Below are 16,242 nucleotides of genomic sequence, written 5' to 3' on the forward strand. Positions count from 1 at the left end.
TAGAATATCTCCCTGTCGAAGTCCTGTTTGTGTCTGGAAAGTTCTTCTTAGGGGAACTGTATGCCATCTGATCCAGGAGCTTTGTTTTCTTTCAATTTTTGTATTGCTTTGATGACTTCTTCCTCTCATCTCACTTCTTATATTTGGTCTACCCTCAAAATTTTCTTCTCTCCTTTCTAGTATCTCGTCCTGATCACCAATTATATCTCCTGTTCTGTGTCTAACTGTTGATAGTCTAGGTTCGAATTCCTGTCGGGTGTGGTTAATCTTCGTGTAAAATTTTCCCGTTTGCATTTCTGTGTTATACTTCTTTAGTTCTTTCAGTTGGTTTTCTATATGCTCCTTCTTTCTTTTCGTCTCAACTGCCTATCTATACTCTTCTCCTACTTGTCTCGTTCTTCGTGCGTGGAGCCATATGCTTGGAGCTTGGTGCATATGCTTGATTTTTTCTTTGTGTTGCTTGTGCACATTCCTCATCGTACAAGTCCGACCCAATTTCTTCAAGCTTTTGCCTTCCAGTCACCTCAGTTGCTACCTCTTCCAGTATCGTTCTACACCGCCCTCAATAGTTATCAACATCTTCAACTATACCACCTGTACAGTCCTCTAGCTTACATTCCAGACTTTCCTCGAATTTCTTGGCTATCTTAGGGTTTTTTATCGCTTCTACGTTAAACGTTTCATCTTTAACTCCTCTAACTTTATTGCATTGGAGTAGCATTGCATTGAAGTACTTTTAGTATATCAAATTAATAATTTGATAGAATTTAGTAGAGCAGAAATATATTCTAATAATAGTCCAAGAAATGAAGCATTTTGGCTCGCAATTTTTTCGTCCAGCATGGATTTACTTGAAATTTTCACAGAAGGTAGGGAGTAGCAAAAGGATCATTTTCTATATCATGCCGCTGTACCCTAAAACCTTGGGGTTGGTTGCCAGCCCATCTCGGGGGGGGGGGGGAATTTTTCGTTACATTTTAACCATGGAAGTCGAAGGAAAAAGTAATCGTAAGAAAAAAATATTCTTTACGTTTTCTTCGTAAAACTAACATTTTCGAGTTATTCGCGGTTGAAGTAACAGTTTTTCGACGAAAAAATCGACTTTTTTTATAGGGTCTTTTGAGAATAACTCGAAAAATATGCATTTAATAAAAAAAACTGTAGATATCAAAATTGTATCTTTTAGAAACACAAACAAAATCCTTTTTTTTTTATAATTTTGCTACGACCAACACAAACCGAGATACGGCCTGTTTATCTATAGCTATAGCTGTAGCTTTATTCGTCAAAAGCATAATTTAAATATTCAAAACCAAATAACGGGAAAACTTTGCATTTTTCGAGGAAAACTTACAAAATATACACTTGAGAGCAAAAAAAGCGGGTCACTTGTTAGATGTCTCAAGTTAGATGTGTCGAATTTTCTAAACCTGTTGTCCGATTTTAGTGATTTTTTTAGTATGTTATAGCCTTATTCTTTAAAAATATCGCTATAATAATATTGTTGCTAGACAGGTAAATTGTCATTGTACACCGGGTGTAACAATCATACTGTGTTTATTCCTTAAAGTTCGGAACACCCTGTGGAATATTTTAGCGTAGATAAAATATTGCCTATGGTGAATATAAAATTCTTAATTGTATGTCAAAATATGCGCCATAACTACTACCTTTACCTCTTAAAATCTACCAAATTTCATTTGCATATCTCAACCGGTTTTAGAGCAATAAGTAAATAAATCATCCGTTTGTAAGAAAAAATGCAACATCCCCATCTTGGAACCGAAGAATTTGCATCCATACGTTTATAAAGCAAACGGTCATTATTTTTTCATGCAGAATTACCCCTTAAAGTTTGTCGCACTTATTTAGAAACACCCTGTATTGATGAAGAACATGGTTAGTTGTTAACTTACCTAACTTTTTTATTATCCAACATAAGTAAATGAATCAACAAAGAAAATGTTAAGAAAGTCTAAGGCTTCAATCGAGTTTTAATTTCAATATTTTATCTATGCTAAAATATTCCACAGGGTGTTCAGAACTTTAAGAAATAAACACAGTATGATTGTTACACCCGGTAGGTATACAATGACAATTTACCTGTGTAGCAACAATATTATTATAGCGATATTGTTAAAGAATAATGCTATAACATACTAAAAAATCACTAAAATCGGACAACAGGTTTAGAAAATTCGAGACATCTAACTTGAATAATTCATCGAGTGACCCGGTTTTTTTGCTCGCAACTGTGTTTTCAAGTACACAATTAGATGTTTCAAAGAAAAAAAAAGTTTCTAATAGAACAAAAATTAAGCGACTTATGATCAAAATAACGTCGGTACCCACTATCTTCTTCGAAAAAATCAGTGAAAACAACCCCCTAACTATCCTCCTAATTAAAATTGATCTTCACCCTTCGGTAATTCTTTTTATATATGTATTATCATTACAATCAAGAAGTTTGACCTATTTAAAAGGCGCAATTTTAGGAAACTTGGAGTTTAAAGATAAATTGATGTTTTGCAATTTCGTATTTTTTACCCTTTTCTTTAAAATATCTCCGAAAATACTGGAGATATTTTGAAAAATTATGGAGTACTAAATTGTAGCATTTTTAATAACTAAAGCCTCCCTGTATATAGATTTTCTGTACAGTGAATATTTAGCGAAGTATTCGCCGTGTGCAAGTACTTTGAGGGAATACAAGAAACAGTGCGCGAATAGTGGAGAAATCTTGCAACTTTCTTAAATAATCCATATTGTCAATTGAAATTGTCAAATTGACGTATATTTCATACCTACTGTCATTGAAGAAGAAAAAATATGTGTTGCTCCACAATATTGATATGATATGCAATTATTATATAAAAGTAAATTTAATTAATTGTATTTTGCTTGTAATACTGCATTTTAATAATTAATTTTATTTACTACAAACAATTGTTTACCTTTTAATAATTTAATAACATAACCTCAGTCTTACTTTTTCTTCTTATAATTTTTTTTGGGCTGTGGCCTTGACAATTATCTAGGAACCAGGACTAATATAATTGGCCAATATAATTAAAAGTGCTAAAAATGTTGCTGAGCTATAAAACCAGGTGTCGCTGTTCCTCCGAACTTGCACGATTTAAAACCTCTATTTATGAGCAAACACCCCCTTATTCGAGCCCTTTAAACACCCCACTTAAAAATTAAGAGATCTTAATTTACATATTATTATAGCTCTTAAAAAACCCTACGAAATTATTTTTGAAAAAACTTTTTTCACCAAAAATGAAGGAACTATATGTTTATAAAACTTTTTTTCAAAAAATTCGAATAGCCCGAAAATTCGAAAGAAGACGAAGATGATATCGATCTCGATGAAGATGACTAAAAAACTATTTGTATTTGTAAATTCGTATGTTTGTGTAAATAAATTAATGTTTTTGTAAGTAATTCTACTTTGTATATATCTATTATAATACTTATAAAAATTGCAGTGTTATTAAGGGTGGTTTTTAAGGGTTGAAATATTATGATAATATATCTTAAAGCATAAAACAATCATTATTTAACCAATCAAAACCAAATTTAACCATATTAAGGTTTACATGTTTTTATATAATCTTTGACAATAAGGGCTAGTTTACACCTCCTAAAAATAATCAACGCCCTTGAGCATGATATAGGATATGAACTACAGGGTGAGATGATCCTAATCCCAAATTTTTATGCAAATCGATGCAAGCCGATATCATTCTTTTAGGATAAATAAATTCTTCATATATAGCTCCAACAAGGGTGGTTTTAAGGGTTGAAATGTTATGATATTATATCCTAAAAAGCATAAAATAATCAATATTTAACTAATAAAACCCAAATGTTGACCATATTAAAGTTTAGAATTTTATTTTATAATTTTTACGATTATGGGTAGTTTTCCCCCTTAAAAAACCAAAAGCGTACAATGACTCAATATAGAAAATAAACTAGAGGGTGAAATGAGCCTAGTAGCAAATTTTTGTACAGATCGTTGCTGGACGAAAAAATTGCGAGGTTTTGCCATTTTTTCAGCTTCATTTTCTGGCCTATAAGGTGGATTATGCTTTTTTAGATAGCTTCAAAAATGAAATTAAAGAGGAGCCCAATAAAGAAGGTACACATGATGCTGATGATTCAGATTTAAACGAATACTCGTTAAAAATTGAAATAGAAGATGAAAATAAGGTTATGCGATATGAAGACACACAACCAAACGAAAAAGGTACGTATGTAATAAAAATTAGTAGAGGTCCCATCATTTGGAAAGGTACTAATTTGCATATTATTGTGCATCTAAAAATGGTCTAAAAACCCTCTTTTAAAGTTGGTGATTGGTTACTGACATTAAAATTTTATTACTTAGCATTGAAATTATTTAATGCTAAGGCGTGGCTAAGGAAGAAACTTCAAATTTTGACTTCTATACAAGTGCAATAATATGCAAATTAGTGCCTCCCAAATGACGGGACCGTGTGGTTCTTGTTAGACACTTCTTTTAGTGTCCCATTTATTTTTAATATTTGTTAATATTTTTCAAATTAATTTTATCTTCTCTAATAAATTTGGTTTGGATTTATATAGTTCTTCCACTCATAACTTTCCCCATGCATGAAATTATTCACGAATTACTTTTTATACCAGGTCTTTTTTTTACTCACAGAAACTATTATCGCAAAATTAAGCCGCTTGTCCGTAGAAACCACAATAAGTTAAACAAGTATACGCTCTGAGCTTCGCTGGTGTCGCTCCTGGCGGATTACTAATTCAACTTTCACCGGTAATTTTTAAATTTATTATTTAATTGTTATCGCTTAATATTTACAACGCTAAAAAGTAATTAAATTTTAATAGATTTTTTTAAGATTTTGCTAATCATTTTGACGTTCTATTGATGAAATATTAATTTCTTACTTCTGATACTTTCACAATTATCGTGTAGATGGCGCTAAGATTAATAGATTAATTTATAATTACATATTACGGAACATTAAAAAAACGTAAATTCAGTATTTAAAACGTAAGTATGTAGAAAAAAAATATATACCACAGCTTTGACTTTTTACAATTAATGTTTCTAATTTTAATTTTAAATTAATCACTTTGACATTTATGTCAAATTACCGGTAAACGTTTACAGACTTGCCACTACTGGCGCTCGCGAATTTATAAATGTCCCCTCTACGTACGAGTCCACAGCGTATAAACAAAATGGCAAGTCGTTGATACCTTGTTTTACTATGAATTTTGACATACATATATGATTTTAAGTGACAGTGGCATAGCGCATTTGTTGGTTAGTATTTGAATTTATTGTTTATTTGGTTTTTCAAATTATTGAAGTGAATACTTCTTACCGTTTGGTATGGAATTTTGGATGGTGTAAAGTCCTATCGGGCGTCATTCAAAATCGTGACACTAGAGGTTAATTTGCGGTAGGTATATCATAATATAGGTACGTATCCATATATACTTATTTGAATTGAATAAAGGAATTATTTATTTATTAATTGGATTTATTATTATTTATTTATGGAACAATTACAGGACGAAATGGACCAAATAAATCATAAGGTAGGTGATTTTAATGGGCGAGTAGGGTCAAGCAATGAATATGACTACCCTATAGCCATATGGAGAAATAGTCAGGAATAATAATGGACAAAGAGTCATCGAGTTTTGCATCATGAATGATATGCAAGTTAGTAACACATTTTTGAACACAAGGAGATTCATAAATACACACGAGTGATGGATTCGCGAAACGAAAAATCCGTTATTGACCTAGTATTACTACAGAACAGATATAAAAATGAAATAGCGGACGTTCGTGTTAAAAGAGGTTATGAGATCAGCTCGGATCATTTTCTCGTTGAAGCTAAAATAAAGACAAGGAGTCTGGACAGGGAACAAGGAAATAGCAGTCTGATTTTTGCGTGAGAGTTTAATCTCTGTTCGGAGAGTTTAAGTCTGTTCTGTCGGACAAAATATATGTGCCGTTTTCGTGGTTTGACCGTTCCAAATTTTTAACCTGTTCCACAATTAAATCTTCCCCTGTTCCAGTGTTCCCATATATCAAAGTTTGCCGACTAGACACCCTTAAGCTATTAACAAATTTTCAGCTTGCTATTAGTCAACTTTTTTTTTCATACGCGGGATCCAGACCTATAATAAATTATAATGTAATGTTTGTCTATATCAAGAAAGCATATACAGTATTTCTCATGATCATTTTTCAGTGTGTAACAAATGATAGGAAAAAGGGTAAGTCCGTGATAATACACATTTATGACATTTATTCTAACATGACATTTTAGTTAAATCTGACAGTTGCCACATTTTATTTTCAATTTGTAATAAAAACAAATCCAAAGTGTTTCTTGCATTTATAAAATGGTATTTTCTTTGATTTGTATAGTCTTATAAATTATACAGATTATATTTGTAATATTATTATCTAATTAAAAAAAAAATATTTTTTTATTATGGCGCCATCTATCGACAACTAGAATAACTAGAATAAATGTTATAAAAATGTCACCGACGAAATGTAATCACCGACGTGCCTTTTTTTCTGTCACATACAATTTAATGCGTTAGAAAGAAATCGAAAAACTGTGACGCACTGAAAGATGATCATGAGAAATACTGTACGTTGTTTACGTTTGAATTTGAGAGATACGTCAGAGGCAAACTAAATTTTAAATTTTTAATAAATATAATTTTTGATAGTGAATTTAATTATAAAATATAAATAAGATGTTTAAAAGTACAATTTGTGTTTGAGTATAGCTTGAAAAAAATTTATTAACTTAGGTATCTACGTTAAAAAATACTTATGTTTACATTTACAAAGGCTTTCCTTTTTAACGGGAGTAATAGACTCATCCATTTGTCGTTTTCATAGACAAAATATGTCATTAACAGCTAAAAAACAATGTTTTAAAATGAAATAAGCCCAAATTATTCATCGGGAACTGATTAAGGTTTGAACTTGAATTTAGATCCTTCGTAATTGCAAAATTAATATTTTTTACTTGTGTTTTTGAGCCTTGAAAATCGTCGTTTTTCGTTTTTTTAAACGCTTTTATTTAGTTCAATAGTTTCCGTCAAATCTTTAGACGTTAATTTAACTGCCTTTTCTCCAATGCAAATGAATGAAAATTTGCAGACATATGCATTCGCAGGAACAATTCATGAATAGTCAATAAAAATTTTTTTATGCTCATTAATTGTTTAAATAAAAAAAACTATTTTAATGGAAAATGCTTAAATTCTCTCGTTTTTTACAATGTAAAAACTTGAAACTTTTACGGATTATAGCTAATGATATGAACTATACATAATTTCACTTTTTACGTTAATTGTTTACGTTATGCTTCATAAATAAACAATAAAGTTTCAAATTTTTGCCGATTCCGACTACTTTTCATGGTAGTACACCATATTTGTGTTTTATACATATTTTAATAAACATAACGATATATTTTAATGTTTAAAAAGTGTAAGACTAAAAACTAAAAAATAAAAAAATATATGAAAAAAAAAATTTTTAAGAACGCTTTTCTTCAGTTACGAGTGACTAAAATTAAAAATAGTATAAAAAAAATCAACCAAAAAGCAAAAAATAAAAAAAATTTAAAAAATCTAACACATTCGTTAAAGAAAAGCGTGGGGCGAAAACCGTTTATTCGATGAAGACGCGCCACGCTTTTCTTTGACGAATGTGTTAGATTTTTTCAATTTTTTTTATTTTTTGCTTTTTGGTTGATTTTTTTATACTATTTTTAATTTTAGTCACTTTAGTAACTTAAGAAAAGCGTTTCTTAAATTTTTTTTTTCATATTTTTTTATTTTGAGTTTTAAATTATTTGTAACTCGAAAACCATCAGCTTTAGAGAAAAATTACCGAAGACCTTTTTTGTTCCCAATGATCCAAAGAACCTAAAATAGTATCTGCCCGGGCCGAAAAATTTATTTTCATAATTTGCTTTATATTTTTTCATAAATAAATGTATAATAGTAATAACTTTGAAATTACGGCATTTAGGTATGGAGAATGTTACATGAAAAATAATCAGTATTTCTTATTGATTTCAAAACGCAAGAAATATAGAGGATGTTCCATTTAAAATAAGAAAGTACATTGGATTTCAGAAAAAACGGAAGATCTAACAACAATGTAGATACCACTGTAATATCGATCGCATTAGAAGACCCTTACCCACCACAATTGGGTAAAATTACAAATGAAGAAGTAATACGCAGAATAAATAACGAGCCAGAAGTTCTACTGAATATAAAAAAGAGAAAACTTGAATACTTAGGCCACCTGATGGGGGGACAAAAGTACACATTCCTACAAAATATAATGCAAGGAAAAATCCAAGGACGAAGAAATCCAGGCCGTAGAAGAATGTCCTGGATGAGAAATTTGAGAGAGTGGTTTGGCTGTACCACTAACGAATTGTTCAAAACAGTAGTACATAAAATTAGAATCGCCCTAATGATATCCAATCTCCGATAGGAGAGGCACTCAAAGAAGAAGAAGACCCACCACAATCTAAAAAATCGTGCAAGCCGTTTCCGAGGTAATTGTGGCGTTCCATACATAAAACTCACTCGGTACTCTGTATATTACATTATATTAAATAAAATAAATCAAATCGGATCGAATTGAAGCGAATCGAATATAATAGAATATATAACAAGTAATTACTTCTCTCGGTACTCCGTAAGTGCCACGCTCTTTTTTTAACTTTTAGTCTTTATACACTCACCATCACAAAAAATGGGCCATCTTTAATGACTTGTATTTCCTAAACCTGATTTCCGATTTAAGTAATTTTTTAATATGTTATAGCCTTATTCTTTAACAATATCGCTGTAATAATATTGTTGCTCGACAGGTACATTGTCATTGTATACAGGGTGTACGAATCAAACTGTGTTTTTTTACTAAACTTTGGAACACTCTGTGGAATGTTCCATCTTTTATAAAATACTGAAATTAAAACCCAACTATAGCCCCAGGTTTTCTTAACATTCTGTTTTTTGATTCATTCGCTTATGTTGGAAAATAAAAAAGTTAGGCACTTTAACAACTACCCCTGTTGTTCGTCAATACAGGGTGTTTTTAAATAAGTACGGCAAACTTTAAGGGGTAATTCTGCATGATAAAATAATGACAGTTTGCTTTATAAACGTATGCCCGCAAATGCTTCGTTTCCGAGATAGGGGGTGTTGAAATTGTTCTTACAAACTGACGATTTATTTATTGCTCTAAAACGGTTTGTGATATGCAAATGAAATTTGGTAGATCTTAAGAGGTAGTTATTGCGCATTTTTTGGCATACAATTAAGAATTTTATATTCACCATTGGCGTACATACGGGTATAAACATTTTAGATATATCCCGTATGCACGCCAATGGTGAATATACAATTCTTAATTGTATTCCAAAAAATGCGCAATAACTACCTCTTAAAATCTACCAAATTTCATTTGCATGTTACAAACCGTTTTAGAGCAATAAATAAATCGTCAGTTGGTAAGAACAATTTCAACACCCCCTATATCGGAAACGAAGCATTTGCGGGCATACGTTTGTAAAGCAAACTGTCATTATTTTATCATGCAAAATTACCCTTTAAAGTTTGCCGTACTTATTTAAAAACACCCTGTATTGACGAAAAACAAGGGTAGTTGTTAAAGTGCCTAACTTTTTTATTATCCAACATAAGCGAATAAATCAAAAAACAGAATGTTAAGAAAACCTGAGGCTATAGTTGGGTTTTAACTTCAGTATTTTATAAAAGCTAGAACATTCCACAGGGTGTTCCAAAGTTTGAGAAAAAAACACAGTTTGATTCGTACACCCTGTATACAATGATAATGTACCTGTCGAGCAACAATATTATTACAGCGATATTGTTAAAGGATAAGGCTATAACATATTAAAAAATTACTTAAATCGGATATCAGGTTTAGGAAATACAAGTCATTAAAAATGAACCATTTTTTGGGGTGCCCGTTTTTTGTGCCGGTGAGTGTATATAGGGTGAGGCAGATAAAGGGCCTATTAGAAATATCTCGAGAACTAAAGGTAACTGAATTATGAAAATTGAAATAATGGGGTTTTGAAGACTGATCTATTTAATGAAAATATTTTCATCTACTTGGTACTTCCGGTTATACCGGAAGTTGCTTATAACTTCGTTTTTTTTTAATGGGACACCCTGTATATTTTGACATTTTTGGATTCTCCTCGATTTCTTCTTTCTTCAAATATAATGTTTTGTAACATTATACAGGGTAGGTTAAAAGATAATTACGTTTTCTTATTAATTTCGTAGCAATATTCACACCTTGTAGGATTGTAGTAGTTTGACATAGTAAACTCTATTTATGTTCAAATGATTTTCAATATAGTTTACTATTGTTAGCAATTATTAGTATAGCTAAATTTTTAATTTTAGTATACAGGGTGGGTCTAAACTCGGAATGAGTATTTTCTGAGTTTTCTTAAATGGAACACCCTATATTTTAGTATTGTAATGAAATGATATTTCATGGTACTTTTTTATTTCTTAAGCATTCCCTATACCTAACTGCTTTAATTTGTGCTTAATTGTTAATCGCACCAACAATCCTAACTTCGATGGTATTTTGACAGTTCAACCATTATTGGCAATTTTAAGTATCAGTCTAGATTAATATGTATTTATTTCCAAAAAATTATTTGTGATTGAATATTTTCACGGCCAACCTAATACAATTTCACATATTTTGTGTTGCAATTAATGTTTTGCTTGAATCACCAATAACTCACAAATTAAAGCAGTTAGGTATAGGGAGTGCTTAAGTAATTAAAATGTACCATAAAACAACATTTCATTACAATACTAAAATACAGGGTGTTCCATTTAAGAAAACTCAGAAAATACTCATTCCGTGTTTCGACCAACCCTGTACACTAAAACGAAAAATTTAGCTATACTAATAATTGTTAACAATAGAAGACTATATTAAAAATCATTTGAAGATAAATAGAGTTTATTATGTCAAACTACTACAAGCCTACAGGGTGTGAATAATGCTACGAAATTAATAAGAAAACGTAATTATCTTTTAACCTACCCTGTATAATATTACAAAACCTTATATTTAAAGAAAGAAGAAATCGAGGAGAATCCAAAAATGTAAAAATATATAGGGTGTCCCATTTAAAAAAACGCAGTTACAATCAACTTCCGGTATAACCGGAAGTAGCAAAGAGACCAAACTATTTTCATTAAATAGCTCACACCTCAAAACCCCTGTTTAACAATTTTCATGATTTTCTTACGTTTAGTTCTTGAGTAATTTCTAATAGGCCCTTTATCTGCCTCACCCTGTATACATGGTGAGTGGGGAGGAACGTGCCAAACTTTAAAAGGCTGTATAATATACGTAAAAATAATCAAAAATAACTCGTATGTTGTTATTCGATTTTCATTTGTTTCCGAGATACGGGGTGTTAAAAATTTTCTTACAAACTGACGATTTATTTATTGCTCTAAAACCGGTTGAAGTGTGCAAATGAAATTTGGTGGGTTTTAAGAGATAGTTATTGCGCATATTTTGAAATACAATTAAGAATTTTATTTTCACCATTGGCGCGCGTACGGGTAATGGTCTGAAATTTTTCAAAGAAAAAAAAAATAGTGCGCCACTGAGATATTTCAAATTAAAAATTATTTTTGAATTCCTTGTTCAATTTCTGACAAACAATCTTTCTTCCCGTTTGTTCATACGACGCTTCGTTTTCATGCAAAAAATAAAATATTTTAACGCTTACAAAGTATTCGAAATAAGTTTCTACACATTCATATAGACACTTCGTCGAAAACTTTGTAAGCGTTAAGATATTCTATTTTTTGCATGAAAACGAAGCGTCGCATGAAAAAAAGGGAAGACAGATTTTTTTTTCACAAATTGAACGAGGAATTCAAGATAGTTTTTTAATTTGAAATATTTCAGAGGCGTACCCTTTTTATCTTTAAAAAATTTCAGACCATTACCTTATCGCGCCAATGGTAAATATAAAATTCTTAATTGTGTCTCAAAACATGCGCAAGAACTATGTCTTGAAAACCACCAAATTTCACTTGCACAACTCAACCGGTATTAGAGCAATAAATAAATCGTCAGTTTGTAAGAAAAATTTTAACACCCCGTATCTCGGAAACAAATGAAAATCTAATAACAACATTATGATTTTTGTTACTTTTGATTATTTTTACGTATATGATACAGTCTTAAAGTTTGGCGCGTTTCTCTCCACTCACCCTGTATATGTTATTGTAATTTTTATTATAAAATATAATAATTATTGTTAGAATGACTAACTACTGCCCTCTCTTAATTTGATTACTTCCAGTAAGTAAGGTCAGGTGGGGTAAGTGTGTATCCGGGGTAAGTGTGTAAAGTCAAAATATATTTTAATATGGTTATACAGTGCGTCCATAAAGTAATGCATAAATTCATTATTTCATAAACCGGCGAATTTAAGGAAAAATCCCGAAACAGGTCGATTTTTATTTTTAATTTCCGATTTTTTGACATATATATCATACTAGTGACGTCATCCATCTGGGCGTGATGACGTAATCGATGATTTTTTTAAATGAGAATAGGAGTCATGTGATAGCTCATTTGAAAGGGTATTCAATTCTCTATTTACTAATATAAACATTAACATAGATATTTATACCGGGTGTTCAAAAAACATTTTTTAATTAAAATATTTGAGACAAAAAGAAGAATGTATGTAATTTATTTAATTTAAAATGCGTTTTACTACTGTCAGAAAACAGAAAAAAAATTTATTTGACAAATAAACATTGATTTCCGCTTAAACGAAATGATCAAACTGGCAAGAGGCAGGTGGGCGGCAGCTTTAACATTGAATATAAGAGAAAAACAATATTTATTTGTCAAATAAACATTTTTTTCCTGTTTTCTGACAACATTAAAACGTATTTTGAATTAGATAAATTACATACATTCTTCTTTTTGTCTCAATTATTTTAATTAAAAAATGTTTTTTTGAACACCTTGTATAAATAATTATGTTAAAGTTTATATTAGGGAATAAAGAATTAAATACCCTTTCAAATGAGCTATCACATGACCCCTATTCTCATTTAAAAAAATCATCGATTACGTCATCACGCTTAGATGGATGACGTCACTAGTATGATATATATGCCAAAGAATCGGAAATTAAAAGTAAAAATCGACCTGTTTCGGGATTTTTCCTTAAAGTCGCCTGTTTACGAAATAATGAATTTATGCGTTACTTTATGGACGCACTGTATACTAGTGTCGCCATCTATGATTCGTTAAAGAAGAATACAAATGCTTACAAGGTCAACTGAAACCAAGATTCGCTTTGCTTTTATTTAACTAGAAAAGTGTCATTCTGTCTGAACCTAACGTTAAGTGCGCATTTCATGAGAGATCTGCCATTTAACATCAAGTACCATCGGCATTCTTTGTTGAATATTTAAATAGCTAACGATAGAATGAACATTCTGCTTTTACACACTTACCCAGATTCCATTTCTATTGATGTATGACAAAAAAATAAGTTGTAGCCACACTTCCCCCATTTGAAGCGGGAAGTGTGTACTAAGGACATAGTTTAAAAAAATTAAAATATGGTGACGTCATTGCCGTGAAAAGTTATAAAATGAAGCAGTTGTAGGTAATACATATTCAATAATAGCTTCAAATCTTACTTGGTCTCAAAATGCGATATGTAAATGTACTAACTTTTTAATATTTTGCTACACACTTACCCCACCTGATCTTACCTATTTATTCTTTAAGGAAAAGTGACAAGTAATATTTATGAGTGTAGCTATAGTTCTGAATGAAAACTTATTTGTTTATTTTCGAGATTACTGTTTAACTTTGTTTTTTCTAATTTATTTATTAACGTTCTATTCTCGTTAATATTCAGTTCATCAATCTCCTCACTAATAGTGAAAAAAGATTAAACACTTCAATAAATTATGTTTATAAAATACATCCACAGGATAATAGCCATTTATTATAACCAGCTAATTATTACCACTGACATGACAGTACGTATCAATGATACTACACATCGACGTAAGTTTCACTTTATGTTTTGATATAACTTGTTTGAAAATGAATCATGACACATGGGCAAAGATAAAATGGAACAAGTGCATACCAAAATTGAAATATGATCTATTTATGAGAGTTGAGATTCGTACTAATATATCATCTACCATACTAAATTAAATAAACATTCCAATAGGTACTGATGTTCAAAAATGTTCTGTTTTGTAATTTATGCATTAAACTTTTTTTATATTTCGGTTTTTATTTTAGACTTTCTCCAAGAGACGGACACTTTGGAAATTATGAAAACAATAGAAGTACATTCATCTAATGAAGAACAACTTACTAATGACACTGCAGAAGAAAAAACACTAAAATGTGAAATTTGTGGTAAGAAGTTTGGCAGAAAAAATAATTTAAATCTACACATGAAAGCTCATACTGGGGAAAAACCATATAAATGTGATATTTGCTTTAAGCAGTTTTCCCAGAAAAATAATTTGAAAATTCATTCGAGAATGCATACTGGACAAAAGTCTTACAGCTGTGAAATCTGTTTTAAGCAATTTAGTGTAGCAGGAAGTTTGAAGATTCATTTAAGACTACACACTGGAGAAATGCCATACAAGTGTGAAATTTGTTCTAAGCAGTTTACGCGATTAGATAATTTAAAACAACATATGACAATACACAACGGAGAAACAACTCACAAGTGTGAAATTTGCTTGCAGCAGTTTTCTCGAGTATATAATATGAAACAGCATATGAGAATACACACTGGAGAAATAACTTACCAGTGTGAGATCTGTTTAAAGCAATTTAGTCGAGATGAGAATTTAAAAAAGCATTTAAGGATACACACAGGAGAAAAGCCGTACAAGTGTGAAATATGTTTTAAGCAGTTTGCACGACTAGATAATATGAAAGAACATGCGGCAATACACAATAAAAAGAAAACTTTCAAGTGTGAAATTTGTTATAAGCAGTTTTCTCGAATATATAGTATGAAACAACATATGGGAGTACATATCGGAGAAAAAACTTACCAGTGTGAAATCTGTTTTAAACAATTTAGTACAACAGGAAGTTTAAAGGTTCATTTAAGACTACACACCGGAGAAAAACCGTACAAGTGTGACATTTGTTTTAAACAGTTTCCTCAAGCAAGTAATTTGAAACAGCATATGATATTTCACACTGGAGAAAAAAGTTACAAGTGTGAAATTTGCTTTACGGAGTTTTCTCGAGAAGAAAATATGAAACAACATATGAGAATACACACCGGAGAAAAAACTTACAAGTGCCAAATTTGTTTAAAGCAATTTAGTGAATCAAGAACTTTGAAAAGTCATTCGAGAATACACACTGGCGAAAAGCCTTACAAGTGTGAAATTTGTTTTAAGCAGTTTACTCAAATAGGTCATTTGAAAACACATATGAAAATACACACCGGAGAAAAAACGTACAAGTGTGAAATCTGTGATAAACAATTTAGTACAGCAGGAAATTTAAAGGTTCATATAAGAATACACACTGGAGAAAAGCCGTACAAGTGTGAAATTTGTTTTAAGGAGTTTCCTCAGGCGGGTAATTTGAAACAACATATTGTATGTCACACTGGAGAAAAAATCCACAAGTGTGAAATTTGTTTTAAATCGTTTAGCGCAGCACATCATTTGAAATATCATATAAGAACTCACACTGTGAAGAAACCTTAAGGCGGAGATAGATATCCACGCCGCGAACTCAGCGCCGTGTGAGCGACGCACGTTCGTAGCGCGGTTATTGTTCGTTAAAATTTTTCATTTTGACGAACCTTCTGCGATCCCGAGGAAACTTACGAACGTTTAGTAATTGTAGATAATCATGTCTCTGTCCTGTACTTCTACTATGGTTCTTTTAATGCGCATTTTTCAGTGCGTCACAAATGATAGAAAAAAAGGTTAGTCCGTGATAAATACACATTTATGACATTTATTCTAACATGACATAATAGTTAAATCTGACAGTTGTCACATTTTATTTGTAATTTTGAATAAAAACAAATCAATTGTGTTTATTGCATTTATAAAATG

General features: G+C 30.9%; 1 protein-coding gene across 3 annotated transcripts in view; it reads left to right on the top strand.

Annotated features, from left to right (window-relative positions):
• The window catches only part of LOC114339997 (zinc finger protein 678-like), a 111,482-nt gene that overhangs the window by 19,123 nt on the left and 76,117 nt on the right, over window positions 1-16,242 (top strand). For 2 of the 3 annotated variants that reach the window (XM_050653455.1, XM_050653454.1), the window contains exon 2: window positions 4,106-4,255. In XM_050653455.1, coding sequence (XP_050509412.1) covers window positions 4,106-4,255 — 150 coding nt within the window. Of the gene's footprint in view, window positions 1-4,105; window positions 4,256-14,437; window positions 15,893-16,242 lie in introns of those variants that run through there. The other variant, XM_050653453.1, reaches the window with a different exon arrangement.

Source organism: Diabrotica virgifera, chromosome 6 (genome assembly GCF_917563875.1).
Source record: "Diabrotica virgifera virgifera chromosome 6, PGI_DIABVI_V3a".
Taxonomy (NCBI): Eukaryota; Metazoa; Arthropoda; class Insecta; order Coleoptera; family Chrysomelidae; genus Diabrotica; species Diabrotica virgifera.